The sequence below is a fragment of the Microplitis demolitor genome, chromosome 5 (genome assembly GCF_026212275.2).
Source record: "Microplitis demolitor isolate Queensland-Clemson2020A chromosome 5, iyMicDemo2.1a, whole genome shotgun sequence".
NCBI lineage: Eukaryota > Metazoa > Arthropoda > Insecta > Hymenoptera > Braconidae > Microplitis > Microplitis demolitor.
Genome location: NC_068549.1, coordinates 6,723,204 through 6,747,650, shown reverse-complemented (window position 1 = coordinate 6,747,650; position 24,447 = coordinate 6,723,204). Strand labels below are relative to the sequence as shown.

The window sequence follows — 24,447 nt, the reverse complement described above, 5'->3', positions numbered from 1 at the left end:
AAAGAGAATATTTTTGTGATTTTTTTTCAGAATATCTTCGTTATTAAAATTCTTAAAATTTGTGACATTATTAAGCATCATTCGAAGAATATTCTGCTAAATTTTCATAAAAAAATATTGAAAAATAAGCCAGTGGTAGTGGGGAGAGACGAGTCACTTTAAAAAAAATGTCTCGATGCCGTAGGCACGACAACTCAAGACTGCTTCATCTGAAATCAAAAAACCAAAAAGATTTCTTTAGTACATAAGTTTATCTTAGATCTGAATGAAGGATTTTTTTTTCAACAACTACTTATTTCTTAGTTAAACAAAAGGAACAATTTTTTGTAAAAATCAGAATTTATTGATTGCACCTTTACCAAAATTAAAAAATGAACATTTTTTTTATTCCTTCGTTCAAATCCAAGATAAACTTATGTACTAAAGAAATCTTTTTAGATTTAGGATTTCAGATGAGAGTCAGTCATGAGTTATCCTGCCTACGGCATGAAGACTTTTTTTTTAAAGTGACTCGACTCTCCCTTCTACCACAGGCTTATTTTTCAATATTTTTTATGAAAATTTAGCAGAATATTCTTGAAATGATGCTTAATAATGTCACAAATTTAAAGAATTTTAATAACGACGAAAGTACTCTGAAAAAAAATCACAAAAGTATTCTCTTTTTGTTTGTATCTCAGACCCCTTTCCCTCTTTAAAAAGGACAAGAAAAAATTTATTTTACCTCGAAGCCAAATTATTTTAAATATAAATAAGACTTACAGATATTGATTCGAGGATTCATATAAAATTTGTCTTTTTTTTTTTAATTAATACTATATATTTCATTATTTGTAATTAATTTTTCGCCGCTGTTTGTCAAGTCTCTTATGCAGATATTTTTTCCATGACATTAACTTCTGATTGTTGTCAACATTTTGGTGCCTTTTCGATAGGTCAAAAAACGGTCTCAAAACTGCTACCATATAGGTGTTGTAAAGCCAAGTATGCTACTTAGGACTTGGAAAAGTATTATATTATTTAAATAAATATATGGTTTGAATTTATTTTTTTAAAAATAATTAATAGGTTCAAGTTGTCTTCCGACTCAACCTGATATTCTAAAATCAACACCAGATCATCAAAGACCGTGAGATGTATATTACGATAAATATTTATACAAGTTTAGAAAATAAGGTAAAACAAATAAATACTTAATCTAGTTAAATCATGTGGCGTTAACAACATACTCATAGGCGTTTAAGTAAATAAGTAAATACGATTGAATGCACTGCCTAAAAATAGTAATGATAAAAGAAAAAAGAATAATAATAAATAAATAGTTTTGATGATAAGATATATTAAAAGAACATGATTGATAGGTAACTGGAATTAATCCTAGCAAAATAAATTTTATTTCTATGATTGCTTGTACATATACCGTATTTAATTGTGACGTAAGATTGTGAAGTATAAAAAAAAATAATAAAAAAAGTAGGATTATTGAATCTAATAATAAAAAAAGAAATAAAAAATAAACTGATGTGTAAATAGTAACTCTTTGTCGTAATCAATGTGTAGAGTTCTGAGCTAATTATAAGGGAAGATGCAGGACATCGGACTCTCATAATTTGAGATAACAAGGGCCGGTTTTCTTGCCAATAAAACAAGCGTTAAATTAACTAAAACCCTTTTTTTCGTAAGGAGCCATACTTAAATTATGTAACAAATTTAAGAGCAAGGGGGAGTAAAATGAATTTGTAAGTGTAGAAGAAGGCGTTGAAAATTTGCACGTAATTTATCATACAAAATTATAGAACTTGATGGTAATTAGCAAAAATAATTTTAATTTAATTTGCAGCACCGGAATTCGCTTATATACATGGTGACCACAGATTTTGAAACTGAAATTCCTTGACTTTTTCAGGTATTCCAGTCAAATAATTTAAAAATTCCCTCGCCATATGTAGTAGTATTAAGTCATTGGAAATTTTCATTTAATTCAAAATAAAATGGCATAAGTCAGTTTGATAAGTAATCAATCATTGTCGCTAAATCAAACTTTATTTTATTATTTGTCAATGTTCATAGATTTTTTTTATTTATTAAATGAATAATTTTTTATTCTTTATTTTAAATCTATGTTTTTATATAACTTACTCCATAATAAAATATAAGAAAATTTTTCATTTTCACTAGAATAAATTTCATAAATAAAAACGTTTTATAGAATATTGATAAAATATAAATCAAGTACGCGAATATTAAATATAAAGAAACTTATTAGATCAATGCTTATGTATACTTTTAATGTTTTTAGTTTTTTAACTTGTCAATATGTATGTAAATAGCTTCAAGATCCTGACAATTGATTTCTACTAAAACTTTTTTTTTTTAACAGCCTTTTTAATTCTAACTGCTTCATTTTTCTGCTATTGGAATCAATTTCTACTAATTTTTTTTCAAAACAGTATTGCAGTTGCATACGCGCCGCGCCACGTTTTGAACAGTTTCGACAGAAAAAAAAAATTTATCGGATTTTTTCAGTCAAAAAAAAAACAGTAAAAATTTTCCCAGCGTTGTGACGAAATTCCCTGACTTTTCTGATTTTTCCAGTATATTTATAACTCCTTGACATTTCCAGATTTTCCAAAAATGTGGCCACCGTGATATATAAATATAATTAATTTTAATAATCAATAAATTGTTCTTAACAATACTTGATCTCTTCCAATTTACTGTAGATTTTTATTACAGATGTCATTCGTCAATAATTATGAAAGCAATCAAAATATGATTTTAAATTTCTGAGAATAGAAGAAAATTACGTACAATATAGAGAACAAATTGAGGCTGTAGGGCGAAGGTAATATTTTGATAGGAATTGTATCTTTAGAAGGGTGGAGGTCAAAATGTGATCCTAAAAGCGTTATGTAATTTAAGTACAGCCCCTCAATACTATTTAGAATGATTAATCTCATCAAATTCATTATACAATTTTTTGCGATCAATTTTTAAAAATTTTGACTTTTTACTGTATTGACAATTTAAAAACTTTGGATTAAGTACAATTTTAATACTTTATAACATAAAATTAAACTGCGTATTGACATGCGAAAATTAAATAATGATTATTCGATTGTTTAGTTAATTTTATTTCTAAAAATGATTTTTAATTATTAATAAATAATTACTATTGTAAATATTTAAATAATAATTTTTGTAATTACTTATAACAAAAGGTGTCACAGTAAAAATAAATTACGTTGTTAACTATTTTAAATTTAATTTGTAAAAATAATGCTTGAAATCGAAGTATTTAGATTAAGATATATTAATCTCGATATTCAATAAATTAATACGTCATTGATATTAATTAATTACTTTTTCAACAATATATATGTAATTTTAGTTTACAATAAATATTTAATTTTTCACATGCATATTAATATTTATGTAATTAAAAATATTAAATTGTTTACTTTCTTTGCTTTAGGTTCAAAATTTTTTTCAAGCATCGACATTCAAACACTCTTATAATTAAGAACAATTCATTTTTTTTTGATAACTCATTTTTTTTTCAATTTTTTTTTTTATTAGCATTTGAAATACAACTTAATTTTTAATAGAATCTGTAATTTATAATTCAGATAATTAATATTCTTTTAAAAAAACTTTTATTTTATAAACAATATATTATAAACTACGGGAAAGATGAAAGTTTTACACTAAAAATATTTATTTTGAAAACTAAATAACTAAATAGATTAAAAAAAAAAACTTTAATTTCATGTAAGAAACATAATAAATAATTTATTTATTTTGATTTCGTTTATTTACATTTACAAATAAAATATACAATAATTACCTACAATTTAATTAATTTGAAATATATATGTATAAATATACACCAATATTTGCTATTACAACAACAAATAATGTAAAATAAGTGCTCGAATATTTAATATATTTCAAGGAGGGAAAGAAGTCTGAGATAAAAAAAAAGAGAAGGTTTTTGTGATTTTTTTTTTTCAAAGTACCTTGTTTATTGAAATTCTTAAAATTTGTGACATTATTAATCATCATTTCAAGAATATTCTGATAAATTTTCATAATAAAATATTGAATAATAAGCCAGTGGTAGAGGGGAGAGACGAGTCACTTTAAAAAAAAAGTCTACATGCCGTAGGCAGGATAACTAATGACTGCCTTATCTGAAATAAAAAATCCAAAAAGATTTCTTTAGTACATAAGTTTATATTAGATTTGAACTAAGGATTTTTTTTTCAATAACGCCTTATTTTTTAATTAAACAAAGGAGCAATCTTTGGCAAAAATCAGAGTTTTTTTATTGCACCTTTACCAAAAATTCAAAAATAAATATTTTGTTTGTTCCTTCGTTCAAATCCGAGATAAACTTTTGTACTAAAGAAATCTTTTTGGTTTTTTGATTATAGACAAGGCAGTCATAAGTTATCCTGCCTACGGCATATAGACTTTTGTTTCAAATGACTCGTCTCTCCTCACTACCACTGGCCCATCTTTCAATATTTTTTTATAAAAATGTAGCAGAATATTCTTGAAATAATCTTTAATAATATCAAAAATTTTAAGAATGTTAGTGAAGTAGTTACTCTGAAAAAAAATCACGAAAATATGTTCTTTGTTTTGTATCTTAGATCCCTTTCTCCCCTCAATTAGTTCTTGTGCCATGGAGGTATTCAAGTAAATTTGTTATTAAAATTATAAATATGATCCATATTGTCACTGAAATTTATTATTTTTAGTACTACGGATAGTTGAAATAAAAAAAATAATTAAGTATTAAAATAAATTGTAGTTTTATACGTTAATAACAATAAACTCGAGCGAATGTAGAAATAATAATAACTTTTTTTTATTAATTCTCTTTACATAAAAACGATGATACATATTATTATAAAATAATATTGAGGATATTCTGGTAAAAACTAGTCTTTATTTATAATTAATGAGTATTATATTAAATTAACCAAACTTTTATACAAACTATTGATATTAATTTACAAAAAATATTATTAATAAAATATATATATATATGTAAAATCTTAAATTGTAAAAGAAATATTAATGCGGATAAATTACGGACGTCTTCCCTTTTAAGTAAAATAGGAAAAGATATAAAAAAAAAGAAGAAAAATATAAAGCTGATAAATTGACTTGTGATACGCACAAGTTTTCATTTAAATATATATTAAATAATCATTCCTGGTAAAGCGATTTAAAAAAATAGCTATACAATTCAATGATAAATATGTATGATTGTTCAATTTATTTTATAATTTAAAATAAATAATTATGTCATTATAGTGAATAGTACAAAGAATAAAACACAAACACGACAATTTGTTGTCTAATTTTTTATAAATGAACATTATTATGCTATCACAAAATGAATGACGAGTTTCTGATGTAAGATATTAAATATGTGTATTTGAATGTTAGAATTAAGTAAGTAAGGTAAAAGACTCATTACTCGCTCACTTTTCATTGGAGTGAGATTATGCCACTCAATATAAATTGGTAAATTAAATGAAAAACATTTTTTTTATATTTATTTTTTGTAGTTATAAATAATAGAATAAAATTTTAATTTGAAGAATAATCTTGATTATTTATTTTTTAAATAAGGTCGCTGAATGCACCCTTAGTCGCTCACTAAAAATTGTCATGTACCATTACTTGACGAAACTGGATTATAGTGGGACATGCAAAAGTTACGTGGAAAGAAAACCATATTTTCATCATTTTTTGATTCCATAAAAATTTTTAAATCTATCAAGTTATTGGAAGAAATGGTCAAAACATAAAGTTTAAGGTCATAAATTAAAGCTTATTAGATAAGCTTTCAGATACTTTTTACGGAAGTTATCTATGAATATTAGTTTTAAAATTATATGAACATGAAAGTGGATAAAAACTAATTTTTTCGAAAAATCGTGGAAATTTCAAACAGCCATAACTTTTAAACTAATTGACCGATTTAGCCCATCTTCGAACTTAACCGCGATAATCGCCCATAGAATAAGTGTGAAAAATTTCATTAAGATCTGATAAGAATTGTAGCCCCAATCGTGTCCTCAAAACTTGATTATATTACATATATATATATATATATATATATATAAATTTTTCAACGAATGGTATTTTCGAACTCTATTCAACTAATTATGATAGGTTATGACAAAATTCCTTGAAAAATCGACCATAAGGACAAATACAATATCTAGATTTTTTTAAAAATCTACCTAAAAAGAGCATATTTTTTGGTTGTTGTTTTAGAGTACCTTCTTTATTAAAATTTTTTAAATTCGTGACATTATTAAGCATCATTCTAAGAATATTCTGCTAAGTTTTCATAAAAAAATATTGAAAAATAAGCCAATGGTAGTGGGGAGAGACGAGTCACTTTAAAAAAAAAGTCTCCATGCTGCAGGCTGTATAACTCATGACTCATCTAAAATAAAAAATTCAAAAAGATTTCTTTAGTACATAAGTTTGTCTTGGATTTGAATGAAGGAATAAACAAAATATTCATTTTTTAATTTTTGGTAAAGGCGCAATCAAAAAACTCTGATTTTTGCCAAAAATTCTTTCTTTTGTTTCATTAAAAAATAAATACTCATTGAAAAAAAAAAATGCTTCGTTCAAATCTAAGATGAACTTATGTACTAAAGAAATCTTTTTGGTTTTTTGATTTTAAATGAAACATGAGTTATTCTGCCTACAGTTTAGATACTTTTTTTTGAGGTGACTCGTCTTTCCCCACTACCACTGGCTTATTTTTCAATATTTCTTTACGAAAAGTTAGCAGAATATTCGTGGAATGATGTTTAATAACGTCACAAATTTTAAGAATTTTAATAAAGAAGGTACTCTGAAAAGAAAAATCACAAAAATATGCTCCTTCTTTTGTATCTCAGACTTCTTTCCTCCCTTAAAGTAAAAAATGGCCAATTTAATGCGATTTCAAAAACAGTCTCTTAATTTCAATTTATAACAAATTACAAAATACTTTGATAGTAATGCTCTCATATATTTAGATTCACAAATAATTATTTATCAATGATTATTTTTTTATTGAAAATTTTTTTTCTATAAAAATTATAATAACGTATTTATTAGTTAACGTGAGCGACTAATGGTACGGTTCGTGTTTTGAGTCTTTTACCTTAATTGTTTTTAGGATAAAAAAAATTAAAGGCCATTTTTCATAAAAAATTGTGTGTGAACTTAGTCTATTGTTAATGTAATATTTTATTTTCTGTGTATTATTTACAATTGAATGAGAAGACAATTTATGATGATTCAATTTACCAATGATTGTACTTTTGTACAAGTAAATTAATAAAAATTTCATTGTCAAAATTATTACTATCATTGTCATTAAACTCTACATCTATTATACTAGACAGTAGTTTTTATTAGACATTATAAAATTTATAAATTATGAGTATATTTTTAAAAAAACCATCTGAAATATGCTGAGTAATGTTTAAACATAAACCACATCCATATTTGCTTCGTCAAACCAATGTCATTCAACTTCTTCTGGTCGTACTGGATGAAGTAAAGGTATGACTGATTGTTTTAACACATCCCGTGATAAAGCTTTTCTCATATCTATATAAAAAAAAAAAAATATAAATATTATTTACCACAATTATATATTAATTATAAAATATTAATTTCTTTTGAACTTGCCGTATGCATTTTCATCTGGGTCTCCATTGTAATATTCTAATACAGTTCGATAAACAATGTAACCCAATTGCTGATACATCTGTATTGCCACTTTATTACTGACACGAACAAATAAATCCACGAAGTAAGCTTGTTTTCTAAAAAATAATAAATATAATAATTAACACTATGAATATACACTTAAAATTTTCTCAACTCAGTTAATTGTTTAATTAGTTTATGAATTAATTATAATAATTGACAATTGGTATAAGAAAATCGGTTGTTTTAAATTCCGCAACTAATTTTGTATAGTAAAAGGCCAAAGTTTGAATGATGTCCATAAATTTTGATTTTAATTTGACTAATGATCCAGACTATTTAAGAACTTGAAAAAGTCACAAGAAAAAAGTGACAAAACGTTTAAAAAATTAATGTTTTGATTAATTGATTAATTATATTATTTTAGAGTACTACTAAATACAATTATAAAAATATTTAATAGCTTTTAATTTTTTTTGTGAATTATAAATAGGTCAAAATTAAATATTACTTTTCAGAAACTTCTTCTAGGTATTTCATCAATTTTGCAGCAAGACCCAATCTTCTGTAATCCGGAGATACTGTGAGAGCAGTTACATGTCCATGCCATGATTCTCCACTTCCTTCAGCTTTTCCCATAACTTAAAAATTATTCAAAATTATATATTCATTAATTTAAAAATATTATCACTGAAAAAAGTTCAATTAAGGGGTAAAATTCAAGTCAACAGATGAAAAGAAGACAAAAGTTGCGATTTTATTTCTTGATACTGAATCGTATTATCGTCAAATGGTTTAAATATCTTTATCAGGCTTTGAAAAAGCAGTTTTTCAAAAAATTTTTAACAACAATATTAAGAGAACTATGTAGAAGTTTTCAAAAATATTTATTTTTGACATGGCGGATTTAAAAAAAAATTGCTAAAAATTCAAATAAAATCATGAGTGTGAATGTAGTAGACATGAGACAAATTTTAAATTACAAATAAAAGAATTAAACAAATAAAAATATAAAAATAAAAAAAATGCACATACTGATTTTGAAATTCTGTAAGTGCGCATTTTTTAAATTTTATTCGATATACATTTAATTCACTACTTATTTCAAAATTAAAAAAATTCACAATTTTTAGTTACATTCACACTCATATAAAATCAGCTCGAACTAAAAATTAATTTTCCGTCTAAGAAAGATCTTACGTATTTGTTTTCAAAATTCTCGGTAAATTTGAGATTTATTAATTGAACATCATTTTAGTTATACTGCTTATCAATTTTAAAAATATAGTTTTGAGATAAACGCATTTAAAGTTTTTACTAGTAATATTGTACCCTCGGATTCATCGTCAGGGAAGGCAAATAGTTCAGAAACGTTACTACATTGCTTAATCTTTACTTCTCATTGGTGAGACCTATTATGGAGTATAACTCGGTCATCTAGGCACCTTGTACCGAAACGCTGGTTGCTAGACTTGAAAAAATCCAACGCAGAATCTGCAAGTTCTTGCCCTACTTTTCACGACAGGCAGACCATGACTTGGACACCGACGCAGTATATGAGTACCTTCATATCAATTATTTGGCGAATTTAAGGCAAGTTAACGACATTTCGTTCTTCTACAAGGTAATCAAGATACATTGACTCTCCAGAAATACTTGAACGTTTTGAATTTAATTGCCCCAAAACGGGCCTACGACATAGCCGATTGCTAAATACTACAAAATCCTCGAAAAACTATATCCGTTTTGGGCCTATCAACAGAATATCTAATTCGGTCAATATTATCTGCTCAGATGTGAACTTCTTTGGTCGTCCCTACCCATCCTTTCGAACGTCTGTCAAAAAGCTGGTACTGGAATACAACGACTAACCACGAACCCCTCCACATGCAATCTGTTTGTCTTCATTATTTTTGTATATCTATATTACAATCCATCGCTTGAAGCGTTATCTCGCCTGTTTTCTTTTATAACGTATGTAAATTGTTATTGTACATTGCCGATTGGCGTTAAATAAATAAATATGTATGTTAACATCATTTATATGAGTTTACCCCTTAATTAACAATTGATACATAAAATCTTACTGTATCCCATTATTTCTCCACTAGGAGATTCAGCTACTTGAACATATTCTGGCCAATGAGCTAAATAAAGCATATAAAATGACAACCCATACTATTATTAATTAAGGAATAATGATAAGAATAATTTTGGAGTAAAGTAAATTGATGGAATAATCAAGAACAATCTACTGCTGTCAGTGATAAACACTATCGTAATTATTACGTTTGTTGAACAAATTACTGAAACTTTGTTTCAATGCTGATATCATGAAAAAAACTTTACAGCGGTTTGCAAAAACTATCGTTAATAGATTAAACCTATACATATATATATATATATATATATATATATATATAAATATATATATATATATATTAAATAACTATAATATATATCCAGTATAGTACTAATACATATATGTTAATCATAAAATGATAAATAAATGAAATATAAATTTAATTAAACTGTTTTTTAAAAAGGATACAGTCTCAGTCAATGGATCAAGGTTTCTGAAACAAAAAATAATCTTTTACAATGAAGTAAGCAACTAAAAATTTTATTTATGATTAAATAAAAATATATCAGAAAACAAAATAATTAACATAATAAATTGTCAAGTATTAAAATTACATGCTCCCTTATAAAAAAAAAAAAAATCGTATTTATTAATTAAATTTTTGTTCACTTACACATTATTAAATTTAAATAAATCATCACATGTAAATGGTCTGATAATCGACATTTTTATCTTTGTAATGTTAATAATTTATGTAAGTATAATTATTATAACAACAGTAATTTTATTTATCGTATAAAATTAGGTTAGACACGCAACTTACAAAACCAATTTCATTTATAATAAGTATTAAGTTATCATATCGGGCAAAAAAAATATAATACACTAGCGCGCACAAACTATATCATGATAAATTTGTCTATAAGTTATTACTTATACCTTACACCGTTACATAACATGAGTGTGAGTGTAGCAGACATGAGACAAATTATAAGTTTTAAATAAATTAATGAATTAATTGAAATAAGGAAATTTAAAACAATGCGCCTGCTGATTTTTAAATTATCTAAATACCCAATTCTTAAATTTTTATTCTACTGACATTTCATTTATTTATTTAAAAATTTTTAAAATATGAGTGTGAATGTAGCAGACATATAACGATTTTTAATTACATATAAAAAAATTAAATAATTAAAAAAATTAAATTTTAAAAAATGCATGCTCTGAATTTTCAATTGTCTAAACATGGATTTTTAAATTTTTATTTTATAAACATTTAAATTTTTATTTTATAAACATTTAAATTTATTATTTCAAAATTTTTAAATTTGTGAGATGTCCGCTAACTTTACTATCATAATTTAGTAAAACTAAACTTAGCCGATTTCTAATTTTAATAATTTTTTGATTTTTTTTAAAACAATAAATTATAGAAAAAATGTTTAAAAAAACTGCACCTATAGTTTTTTTTAATTTTCTACACGTGCATTTTTAAAATTATTGTTTTGGTAATTGATTTGTTGAAAAAAAATCCGAAAATTGTTAATTGTCTGATAACTTCAGGATCATCAAATTTAAAATTATAAATCAATAGAGTAAATACTCAAAAAATAATATTTATAAAAAATGCACTTATTAATTTTGAAATTTTTTAAACGTGCTTTTTTTTAAATTTTATCTTTAGTTCTCTACTCCATTTATTAATAATTTAAAATTTGTCTGTCTGCTACATTCACACTAATTTCGAAACTGACAAATGTCAGCTACATTTACACTCATAAAAAAATAAATATTGACAGGGAAAAATTTTTAAAAATGCATGTAAGAATTCAAAAAAACTTTATTGTGTACATTTTTTAAAAAATTTAATGATGGAAATTAACTAGGTAATTAAAAACAAAAATTGTATTTTGTCAGCAACTTTTAACCATACCTTCACACACTATGTACATTACTGCTTTCCGTACTTGTACTATAGATATCTACAGTCTTATTGCATACTTCATTTTATTAAATTTGTTGTTTAGATTTAACATTCAGTCAATGATAGTCGTCAATGATTACGGTAGTGTTTACTCGTAAATAAAAGTTTTATTGTGTACATAAATTACTTTAATTAACTAATTTATTTATTTAAAACCATGAAAAAATTATTTATTATTTATTTATTTATTTATTAACTATTGTCAGTGTTAATTACAATTATTTAAAACAGTGAATATACTTTAAAACGTAATAAATAAAAAAAATAAAAATAAAAGTAAAAAAAAATCAAGTATAGTTTAAAATAAGCGAATTTAGCCAATCACGATATGATTGCCATCGGGTTAGGTTATAAATAATGAAATCCATTGGACAAAGGTTGCTTTCAATTCTTTAAACTCAAATAATTTATATACATATCTATGTATACATGTAATATTATATATTATATGATATAATAATGTGTGCGCGTCATAAAGACAAGAGAAGTTGATTGAAAAACCTCCAAAAATATTATTTAAGATAACTTGTTTATATTTTATTTTACAAGTTTACATTTTTATAAGGTAATTCATAAAACTAAACTTTATTTTATTTTATTACTTTTTTTTTTAAATCTTTTAGTTTCTCTATCAGAGAATTAATTATTTAATGCAGGTAAAATAACCATAAAATGTTAAAGATTTAAATATTTAATTTAAAAAATTTTTAAATCGATGATTTTATTTACGTGCCGGCAATTGACCAGTGATTCATATTATTGATGACGATTCTTTCGTCTACTCCATTTAGCTTTTTTAATCTATTACATATATATTGGTATACATATATATATGTGAGTGTATATTTATATCGTCACCGGTAATTAACAAAATTTTAAAAGACCTCTATATTTATATCCATTCTTGTTGTGTGTTATATATATATAATATCAATAAATATAATAAATTTAATTTCAGTAACAATATAATAAATTAAATAACGGATACCAGTGTGCTTTATATTATTATTCATGTAACATATATATTATGTAATTTGAGTTTTAAAAAATGCTATGGTGGACATAAATTGTGCACGTGAGAGCTACTCGATATTGTATGACGGGTGGCATTTTCCAAAGATGACAGATTCATCATCTTCGCCTTCATCGGCTTTTATTAAGTGAGTTTTACCCTCTCTATATTATTTATTTTATTAACGTATGTTATTTTATTATTTACTAAATTGTGGTTATGTTTAGACATAATCGATCATTACATCAGATTTTTATTAAACTATATTAATTTAATGTACATATATATATTTATTGAGCAATCGTAAATTTAATTTTATTTTATTTACTGGTCATTTAAATACACATCAATTTTATTTTTTGTTATTTAATCGTTATCCATATATGTCATAATACTTGACTCATTCAAGATTGACTAAATTTTTATTTACATGGGTTTTTTTTTAAATTTAAATCACGGTTATCTTTAACCGGTTATTACATCATTTTTATGATGTATAAATTAGTAGCTTTAGTTATCGGAGTATTCATTTAAAAAAAACATATATTGTCTACTACCAAAGTCTAGTTTATGTTTCATTGTGATGTCATAGATAATATTTTGAAATATTTGTTTTTTTATATATAGCTAGTAACTCAAGTAGCATAGAGATAATTTTAAGATGTCATAGAAATGTGTTAAAAAGGACAAGACGAATTTTATTTTGTCTCAAAGCCAAATTTTTTTATATAAATAAGACCTACAGATACTAGTCTTAGAAATGATATATAATTTGTCTTCTTTTTTCCGTCTCAAAAAAGTCATCTCAATTGACAAGTCATTCAGATGACTTACTTGTTATTAACTTTTTGCCGCCATTTACATCAAGTCTTAAGGGGGAACACTAGTGTGAAATTTTGAAAAATCAATTCATTTTTTTTTTTTTTTTGCATATTTTGATAGTCTATACCTTCAAAAATAACATACTATAATTTCTAGTGCATATCTCGAATGGTTTTTATGAGTTACAGCCATCTGAAGAGCATCCACTTATCGGTTCTCGAAAATACATTTTTAAAAATTGTTGCATCTATGACTCGAAGACAAGTCATCCGATCGATTTGATTTGAATTGCAGTTTCTTTTATATATGTTTCTACATACTATGAACCTCCAGCTTTTTGATCGAATCAAAAATGTAATTTTGCTAGGCCAAAAATCATCAAATTTTCGCGCGAAATTTGAAATTTTTTTTAAAAACTCCGCCATTTTGTTAAATTTCAATTTTTTTCTTAGCCCGAGGGTCATGATACGGGAAATATCTTCTAGTTTAATAAACTTTTTGGTTTTTTTGATTTCGTGGACTGTGAAGTTTGCAATCACTGCAGCAGTGGGGGGAATTTTTTTTTGAGCGTTGGGAGGTTGTGAACAACTCGCTGAATTTTGAATTTTTTGATCCAAAAATCTAATCTTGTATTCATTATATATCCACAAATATATCCTTATAACATTAAAATATTTCATGCAGTAGTTTTCTTTAAAAAAATTCCCAAAAATCATCTTTTTTTCAGGCGGTCGTACTAGTGGTCCTCCTTAAGCAGATATTTTTTTTGATAACGTAAATCTCTAATTGTTTTGTTAACATTTTGGTGTCACGATAGGTCGAAAACAGTCTCGAAACTGCTATTTTATAAATGTCATAAAGCCAAATATGCTACTTGTGTCTACACATATTTATATAGTCTTTCGGCGGGAAATATGGAAACTTACCGTTTTTAAAAACAATTCGAATAAAAGAAGAAAGAAAGATATAAATTTTAAATAAAAATAAAAAAATAGTTATAAATATATTGATAAAAATTAATAGATTATCTAACCCTCAGTATAAGTTGTAATTTAATAATATAGGTCGTATCCAATTTATATCATCTTGAGGATATCTATCTCAATTCTTAACAATATAATTGCATAAGTGGATAGTGCAAAGGCTTCATAGTCATATAAAATACGATCTTTCAAAGATAGATTGTCTATACATTTTATGTAGCAAAAAAATTATTTATATATATTTAAAACGTTAAAACAATATATGAATCAGGTTTTATCGGAATCAAATTATGATAAAATGTTTTAATGGTGATGACGACTTTTATATCAGTAATTATTATTTGTAATGACTAAAAATTTTAATTATCAAAAATATTTAGTCTCGTTATCAAGGTTAAATATAAATAAAGTTATAAGACATTATTAATCAATATCTATAATTAGTATTTAATTTATTGTTCTAGTTTTTAATAGCACATTAATATTTTTAGTTTATTCAAATAACTTTTCGACATTTTATTAAAAAAAAAAGCTTTTATTATTACAATATTTATCAGTATTATCATTGACATTAAATTGATAAGTATAAATTAAAAAATATTTGCATTACTAAAAATTTTAATTAAATAAATAATATCGTATTTATTAACAAGAATAATTCAATAAATATTCGACAAATAATAATGAATACTCATCTTAAGTTTTATACATTTAAAATTGATTTTTCCAAGAGAATTCTATGTGTATAATGCATGTATACAATGTTAAATCCGCATTAAAATCGATTTAGTTGTTCTCTAGTTAAAAATAAACACGCATAGTTATACAGAAACTATGTTTTACATATTATCTATACTTGACTTTTTATATTTCTTAAATGAAAAAATAATTACTGAGTTTGTACAATTTATCAACTATTATTATAAATATTTTGCTTTGTAATGATGATTTTTCGTTTTTCTATACTTGTTTTTGTTATACAATGATGAATACATAATCGAGATAAAATGATTGAGTAATCTGTATATTTATAATAATAAAATACAATTGTAATTTAGGAATAAAAATTTAAAAAAATTTTGATAATATCTTGTATGATTTCAGCATCATCAACAATATTTTTATTGTTGTAAAAGCCGTACTTCGCATCGGATTTGTTATTCTTAATAATATTTATTGTATACCAACATATGTAATATGGATGATGTTATTATCGCCTGTAAAATTATTTCAACCAAAAATTTATTGGAGAATAGAAGGTCTTTTTTTTCATTGGCTATTGGCGATGGTATCAATGTGGTCTTGGTCAGCTGGTTATGACAGTAAGTTTATTTTATAAAAAATAATATATTTAATAAGGTAAAAGACCCTACACCCGATCAGTGTCATTAGTCGCTCACTTTAACTGATTAATGCATTTTTATAATTTTTAAATTAAATGACTGCTTTCAAAATTGCACTCAACCGGCCAGTTTTTACTTTTACGATCGTTCGTTTGTTAGATTGAATTTAGGTTCAGTTAAATTCTTTAATTGTTTTAATTACATTTTATAAATTATTTTCCAAATAAATAAACTTATGATAGTTCAATTGACATTGTCTTTCAGCGAGTATAGGGTAATGTGTTGATCAAGTAATGATACATGACAACATTTAGTAAGCGACTATAGGCACAATTAAGGGGGGGAAAAGGGGTTTGAGACACAAAAAAAAAGAACATATTTACGTGATTTTTTTTCAGAGTACCTTCTTTATTAAAATTTTTAAAATTTGTGACATTATTAAGCATCATTCGAAGAATATTCTGCTAAATTTTCATAAAAAAATATTGAAAAATAAGCCAGTGGTAGTGGGGAGAGACGAGTCACTTTAAAAAAAATGTCTCGATATCGTAGGCACGACAACTCATGGCTGCTTCATCTGAAATCAAAAATCCAAAAAGATTTCTTTAGTACATAAGTTTGACTTAGATCTGAACGAAAGATTTTTTTTTTCAATAATTACTTATTTTTTAATTAAACAAAAAGAGCAATTTTTGGCTAAAATCAGAGTTTTTTGATTGCTCCTTTATCAAAAATTCAAAAATAAATATTTTGTTTATTCCTTCGTTCAAATCTAAGATAAACTTATATACCAAAACAAATCTTTTTGGTATTTTGATTTTAAATGAAGCAGTCATGAGTTATCCTACCTACGACATGAAGACTTTTCTTTTAAATGACTCGGCTCTCCCCTCTATTACTGGCCCATCTTTCAATATTTTTTTATAAAAATTTAACAAAATATTCTTGAAATGATGCTTAATAATGTTACAAATTTTAATTATGTTAGTGAAGTAGGTACTCTGAAAAAGAAATTCACAAAAATATTCTCTTTTTTTTTTGTATCTCAGACCCCTTTCCCCCCGTAACGACCTTATTGTCAAATTAATAATAATGCATTATCAAGATTATTCTTCAAATTAAAATTTTTATTCTAATATTTAAAACTATAAAAAAAAATGATTTTTCATTTTATTTACCAATTTATACTAAGTGGTATAATCTTACTCCAATGAAAAGTGAGCGGGTAATGGGTCCTTAACCTTAACTGCATTGAACTACTCAATAGAATAAATAAATTTTTTTGTTAACAGTCGTTGAATACGGTGATGATTTACAACCAATAATAAATGACAGAACACTAGTTATTGCAAACCATCAAAGTACTGGAGATGTTCCAATGTTAATGGCTACTTTCAATGCGAAGCCGAACGTACTACCAAATCTTATGTGGATAATGGATAGGATATTTAAATTTACAAATTTTGGAATTGTTTCTTTACTGCATCGAGATTTTTTTATTTCTTCGGTAATTATGGAAAATTATTATTATTTTATTAGTTTTTCGTATCATCTGCATTAAAACTACGAATTTCAATGCCTATTTAGCCAATTGAAATAAGTCAGTGTCAGACCAATATGATACGCCGAGTTTTAAATAATCATTTTCTTCTCTAGGACATAAATCGTCCAGTTTTCGTTTGCTACAAAATTTCTGACTTTATTTTATACTTTTCAGAATCGCATAAATTTATTGTAAATTTTTTGTAATTAATTACGATAAACGTGATTAAAAATAAATCATTTATTACACTTGATGTCACTGGTTGTTTACGATAGTTTATATAATTAATGTTCAAAATTAAAGCGATGCTAAATTTCTAAAGATATCATCCGTCGCTATTATTATTATAACATAATACTGAAATTAGCCGACGTTTAATAGTTTTTGAAGTTTTTTTAAACAATAATTTATAAAAAAAAATATTTGCAAAAAAATGCATCTATAGTTTTTTTAATTTCCTACTTGTGCATATTTTTAGTTTTTTTATTTTTTAAATTAAATTGTTGATAAAAAAATCAGAAAATTGTTTATTGTCTGCTAACTAGGAATGATAGTAAAGTTAGTAGACATTTGAAATTAAAAAAAATTTTTTTAACAAATAAATTATGAATAAAAATTATTTCTAAAAACATGCACATGTCAAAAATTTGATAAACTATACGTGCAATTTTTTCAAATAATTTTTTAATATTTTTTTTGTTAAAAAAAAAAAATCCAAATATTGTTAAATGTCTGCTAACTTTATTGATATACTTCAGGATTATATAATAATTTATTTTTATAAAAATATATGTTTATTTTTTCAATTATAAAAAAAATATTAGAGAATTTTTTTTATTATTGATGTAGCTTTGAGTAAAGTCGAGCTCACCTTGGTCACCTATCTTGAACATCTCGATAACTTGGGTGATAGAGTAGTATTATGTCACACCCATTCTTGTCGGACCGGATTAGAGAGGATGTACTAGTGCTTTTAGAAAATTTAAACACTACATGCGACCAGTCAGAAATAATCAGTATTTAATACAAAAGTTTATAAGACCAGCGTTAGGCATTTAATGGTGTTCATTTTGAATCATATAAACTATCTTTATTAAACATCTGCTCAGGTTGCGAATCTACTCTTGAAGAATTGTTAAAAACTAACTTATTCTCTTAGTATAATATTGTTTAACGATGAGGTCTTACAATCGCCACTTGTTTTACTCAAATATAGATGTGCAAGTTCAAAATATATGCCTGAAATTTGATGTAAAGTCATCGTCTTGCATTTTTACTTAAAATTAGTATCTCATGACATACTCAGACTGACCTAAGTATTTAAAGTCATAAAAATCCAGTTGATATTTGTTTACTTTTCGAATAATGATCTATCATTCTCATCTATCAGGATGCAAATTGAATTTTTACGTGGGTGATTGGTCTTAAATTGTCTCGTTTTGATAAGCATTAGACATTTAATATCTAAATTTTAATGTAGGTAGTTACAGTCAGACTTCGTTATAAGACTATATTGCTGTCTTTTTTATAAACCAGGTATTGCGATAGCTTGAGAGAAAAACGAATAGTCTTATACGAGGTCCTACTGTATTAAAAATATAATATGTAGCACGAGATGAAATATTATTTTAGATAATATTATAGACATCCACAAATATGAACTTTTATAGTAATTAATTTTGTATGTTTAGGGTCGAAAACGGAGAGAAGAAAGTCTTAAGCAGTTAGAATTACACTTGGATAATTCATATATACCACTTGAACGGAAGTGGATGGTACTCTTTCCGGAAGGTGGTTTTTTGTGTAAAAGACTGGAAACTTCACAAAAATATGCGAAAAAAAATAATTTACCGATATTAGAAAATGTTACTCTACCAAGAGTTGGTGCTATGCGAACAATATTTGATAAACTTGGTCCTGCTCAAAATATTGATTCTTCTGAAAATCAGTTGAACACTAGATCAAGTAAGTCATTGCTTTCTTTTATTTATTGTTTTTCGTTACAACAGATTTTTACTAAGTAAATAATGCAATGCATTACTTGAAGGGGGTCAGGGTCTCGCACCTTTGAAAAATCGATTTTTTTTTTGTCTTTTCTAAATTTTTTCAAAGACCATTAGAAATATAATAACGAAAAAAAAAAAAATGTATTATAAAATCACTCGCTTATACTTATGTACAATATTAATTTACAGATATGATGATAGTGAAACCGGAAATTCGTTGGGTCCTTGATATAACAGTAGCATATCCTCAGGGTAAACCGATCGATTTATCAACGATCATTACGGGGTCAAGGCCACCCTGTGAAACCGTCCTATTTTATCGATTGTTTCCAAGTTCTGTGGTGAGTATTAATCGACTAGACATTAATAATTAAATTGGTTAAATTACTTAGTAAAATTGAAGTAAAAAAAATCTATAATTTATTTTTTTCAATAGGTTCCAAAAGATCCAGATTTGTTGGCTAAATGGCTGTATGATAGATGGGCAGAAAAAGAAACATTGTTAGATAATTTTTACAAGTATGGATCATTTGTTGGTTCACGTGATTCAATGCAGGAAGGATCAAAAATACAACAAGATCCTCTACGATATTTAGTGCTTCATCTATTTTTTTTAACATCTAGTTATATACAATACCATATGTTTTCTTATGTGTTATCGTGCATTTGGTGAAATTTATTTAATTTATTTTCATACCACCAGTCTACCATTATCACTTATCATTAGTAATGTCATTATACAATTCTGTTAACAATTGTCACACATATTTGCACGATTGAAAAACATCACTGAAGATATATATTTATTGAGGTATACATATTTTTTTTTTCATTAATTAAGAGTATTATAAAAATTATAGAACATTAAATGTTACCTCTGCATTTTATTACAATTTGTAAAATATTCAGTTAATTAACACTGTTATCAGTGTGAACAATCCAGTGAATGACTTAAAAATCATAAATCATAATAATTTTTTGAGTGAGAATTTTGTTAAGTAATAAATTTATTTGATAATATTTTGTATAACAAAACATGTATAACAACATAAGATAATATTTTTTTTTTTAATTATTTAATAATTACTATTGAATCATTGAAAAAATATTTTTATTTTTGTTTCTTTTAAGATTATTAATTTGTGATAAACTCTAAAAGAAAATAAGTTGAACAAAGATAGATGAAAGAGGATGAAGAAATATTTTTTAAGCACATAATTTATGGCAATGAATATAGAATTTTATACGTCCGACTATACGTGTTCCTGGAGTGTAAATTTTATATCATATTAAAATATATACGTATGTATGCATGTATATAAACTTATATTTATCGAAATTTATAATTTAAAAACAATTTGAATCTCGCAATGGGATAAAAATTTATCAATAGTGATTTTTTTTTATGAGATAAATTTACACATTTTTTTTTTATCTTCATTTTTTTAATTTCACATTAAATAATTCATAGTGTGATTTATAAATATTGAAATATTTTTGCATTGAGCAAAATCTCTATACTTTTTGTTAATAAAAAAAAAAATTAAAGTGAAAAAACTGTTTTTATAAGTTGATAAAATTCAAATCAAATAACTATAATTTATAAATTATAGACTATACACACTATTAGGTTTAAAATTAAGTAACCGAAAATCTAATTTTCTGTATTAAAATTTTCTATACCTGCTATAATTTATCAATATTTACAATCAAAGTTTCAATCATATTAAAAAATGAATAAATTTATCAACGTACTTTAAGGCGCCTTGTTATGCATTTGCTAAACCAGTATTTTTGGACTTGTTAAACAAAGACAAGCAGCCTAAATACTCAAATAAATGTAAATAAATTATTTACATTTCAAATGTTTTTTTTGTTGGCAATTCCACTTGCATAGTCCGTTTTATAGTCATTGTTTCAGAATATTTAAGTAATTTGATGGCAAGTATTTTTATCATCAAGTTAACGCTTTAAAGAAATATTTTTTTAACTCTTTGATTTTTAGTGTTCTTTTGCAATAATATTTATTGACAATAATAATACAAGACCGTCCATTTTTATACAACATTTAAGTCGACTTATTTTTCTCATGAAATAAAATGTCTCTAAATCGCGAATTTCTTTGGATAAATTTTTATCATCATTAAAATAACTTTATTCTATTAAATAAAATCAGATTTATTTTTAACTTAAAATTCAAGTCACTACCGACCACCAGTATTTTGGCATAAAAAATTATCAATATTTTGTAATTTTTAATTACTATTTAAAATATTTAAAGTTTTCCATTGTCAATTTTTTTTTTTTTTTTATAATTATTAATATTTTACATTAAGCTATCATTTGATAATTGTCATATAATTAATTGATGGGCTGCAAAAGTATTATCGTTTAATTAAACAATTGTTTTTTACATATTAAATTTTTGTATTATAACTGTATAACATATTTTCTAAAATGGTAAAGGCGTCTTAAGTATTTTATCAAAAGATAAATTAAATCATAGTGAAATTTGAAAAATCTGTATCTACATTAGACTGATTTAAAAAGATCAACTATTTATTTTTCAAGGACACACTAAAAAGTTTCAGCAGGGTAGAAAAAAACTCCTGTCAAAATTAGAGCTTTTAATATCAACATTAACTCGTTTCTAAATACAATTTTCTCTTTCCTATTTAATTAACATGGGAAAAATTTTTTTCAACTTTGGGAATTTCATAACTCACCAACGAATAAATTTTCCGAGAAGGTCAATTCATATTTTTGTAGAGAATTTAATGTTCTACAAAAAAATTCTCTTATCAATTTTTGATGACTTGAATCCTTCAAAAGTTATTCGAGATTAAAGTTGAATTTATAAAATTTTTACTATTTTTCGACTTTTCTGTTTAAACTATCAGACATTATAAAATTATATAGGACGTTTTTTATAGACCGTTTCACTTCCAACATATTATCCGCTGCGAATTTTTAAAAATTCTTTAATGTTCTTTAGTTATTGCAGAATAAAAATCAGCCATAATACAACTCAAGAACATTCACGAGTTTTGGAAAGTTTGTAAAGGATAGTTTCTTGGAAATGGAAAGCTCTATAAAAAAAAGGTCCTATATTTCGTAATAAGTTTAATAATTTCACCAGAAAATTTGAAAAGTAGTGAAAATTTTACAAATTTAACTTCAACCTCGAAGGACTTTTAAAATAATTAATTAATCAAAAAATGATGAGAGACCTTTTTGTAGATCATTCAATTCTCTACAAAAATATGTCTTGATCTTTTCAGTATACTTAGGGTAGAAATACCCTTTGTGGCCGCTGTTTCATTTTTGAACATTTAATTCTTTATTGTAATCAATGAAAATGTATTTTTAAAAAATCCATTGTAATAGTGTGATAAAAGGATCTTTGAACAAATTAAAAAAATTAATTATGTCATTACGTTTTTTATAAATCATTTCATTTTAAACTTTTCATGTAGTACCAAAATTTTAAATATTTTTTTCTCATGTTATTAAAGTGTGAAATGGAAAATTTCAATCAAGAAGTACTTGATGTTCATATTAAAAACTCTAATTTCATACGGCGTTTTTTTTTACCCGATTGAAACTTTTGAAAAATAAAAAATAGCCGATTTTTCTAATCAGTCTAATAAACATGTTTTTTTTTTACATTTGCATTTCAAAATTTGTTCAATTGTTAACTCGCAATATTATAAATAAATTACAATGAATTACATAATTAAGAAAATTCGATTTCGATTATATTCAAAAATTTATTATTTAGTAACATACATTTATATTTTATTACAGCTACTTTTAATTAGTCATTTATTAAATATACTAACGATTTAATTAGATTTATATATTATTTGTAAGAATAATCAAAAGCGAATTGAGTAATTTCAATACATAAGAAAAAAAAAACAAATGTGTTTTAACGCATTATTCACCTTGTTATAATTTATTTCATTTAAAAAACTTGCCAATTGTTTAAAATTAACATCTAGTCTCATTTTTCCTGTAATTATGACAATTGTTTGTATAGTTATTTATGCGATATCAATATAAATAAGCGCTATTTGAAAACAATTATTATTTTTATTTCTTATTATATTATATTTTATTCATGTATAATTCGTAACAGCGTAATATTATTTAATAATTATCATATTTATTCTATAGTTAATAAAATTATATTATATAGTACACATCATCTTTACATGAGTAGCTATTTTAAATTGTATTTTCAAATAAAATTATTCATAAACTTTTTTATTTTCACTTTAATAAATTTTATATTCATAAATTTAAAGTAATATTCAGTTCATTAATCATTTCTGATTACGGTAGATGATCTATGCCCTTATACTCCATGCTTACGACCAGTGTCAAATTTTACGACTCCTGCGTCTTTTTCGGACGAGATCCTACGGGGACTCGATCATTCATGTGAATATAAGTATTAGGGTCCTTTGTTTTCGGCGAAAGTTTGTTTTTCGTTGCTCATCAAGCAACGTATTGTTCTTTATGGTGAAACGAAAATCCCTGCCAAGTTTGAGCTCTTAATTTCAATCCGAAGTACTTTTCATTCGATTTTAAAGATTTCCTATTTAAAATACACGTAAATTAAATTACTTTTCTTTTTACTTTCTAATGCTCAGCTGCATTTTATGATATCAAAGCGCTGTTTGTTGCAAATTGTAGGGAACAGTGTTCTTCAAGAGTGCCCATAGATTTAATCTGTTGACTTGTGTCCTTTGCGGCAGTCATTTTTCCTATAAAATTGACATTTATTGGCTTGCAGAACGTAAACCAATGAAGGTACACTAAAAAGTTAAATAAAAATTTTATGGGAAATTTCATTTCCTTCAAAAAAATTTCTATGAGTCAAGTCGGTCAACTCCATAGTTTCCGAGTTATACTAATTT

The 24,447-nt window shown here is 24.8% G+C and overlaps 3 protein-coding genes across 12 annotated transcripts in view; 2 read left to right on the top strand and 1 right to left on the bottom strand.

Moving 5' to 3' along the window:
- The window catches only part of LOC103572043 (uncharacterized protein CG43867), a 65,220-nt gene extending 59,597 nt beyond the window's left edge, over window positions 1-5,623 (top strand). For 4 of the 6 annotated variants that reach the window (XM_014444778.2, XM_014444776.2, XM_014444777.2 and 1 more), the window contains exon 20: window positions 1,069-5,623. In XM_014444778.2, the coding sequence (XP_014300264.1) occupies window positions 1,069-1,133 (65 nt within the window). In that variant the 3' untranslated portion in view covers window positions 1,134-5,623. The remainder of the gene's footprint in view (window positions 1-1,068) is intronic. The other 2 variants (XR_001345407.2, XM_014444775.2) reach the window with 2 other exon arrangements.
- A 525-nt stretch (window positions 5,624-6,148) lies between these two features.
- Window positions 6,149-11,827, bottom strand: LOC103572045 (N-alpha-acetyltransferase 20). 2 transcript variants are annotated; one of them, XM_014444785.2, is made up of 6 exons: window positions 11,763-11,827; window positions 10,295-10,319; window positions 9,831-9,921; window positions 8,255-8,384; window positions 7,723-7,859; window positions 6,149-7,641 (listed from the first exon to the last, which is right to left on the bottom strand). In XM_014444785.2, exons 3-6 carry the CDS (start codon window positions 9,901-9,903, stop codon window positions 7,556-7,558), a joined length of 426 nt encoding a protein of 141 aa, XP_014300271.1. In that variant the 5' UTR covers window positions 9,904-9,921; window positions 10,295-10,319; window positions 11,763-11,827; the 3' UTR covers window positions 6,149-7,555. The 2 variants fall into 2 exon arrangements, with proteins under 2 accessions (XP_014300271.1, XP_014300270.1); XM_014444784.2 differs by lacking the exon at window positions 11,763-11,827 and adding an exon at window positions 10,500-10,731 and having other exon boundaries at window positions 7,073-7,641.
- Window positions 10,290-23,578, top strand: LOC103572044 (acyl-CoA:lysophosphatidylglycerol acyltransferase 1). 4 transcript variants are annotated; one of them, XR_008403766.1, is made up of 8 exons: window positions 11,918-12,378; window positions 12,772-12,973; window positions 15,735-15,952; window positions 17,266-17,480; window positions 19,208-19,481; window positions 19,712-19,863; window positions 19,959-20,333; window positions 20,654-23,578. XR_008403766.1 is itself a non-coding variant. In XM_053739475.1 (7 exons), the coding sequence occupies exons 2-7, from the start codon at window positions 12,867-12,869 to the stop codon at window positions 20,193-20,195; spliced, it is 1,203 nt and encodes a 400-aa protein (XP_053595450.1). In that variant the 5' UTR covers window positions 10,290-10,349; window positions 12,772-12,866; the 3' UTR covers window positions 20,196-20,362. The 4 variants fall into 4 exon arrangements, 3 of the variants coding, with proteins under 3 accessions (XP_053595450.1, XP_014300269.1, XP_053595449.1); XM_053739475.1 differs by lacking the exons at window positions 11,918-12,378; window positions 20,654-23,578 and adding an exon at window positions 10,290-10,349 and having other exon boundaries at window positions 19,959-20,362; XM_014444783.2 differs by lacking the exon at window positions 20,654-23,578 and having other exon boundaries at window positions 19,959-20,362.
- Window positions 23,579-24,447: the final 869 nt, after the last annotated feature.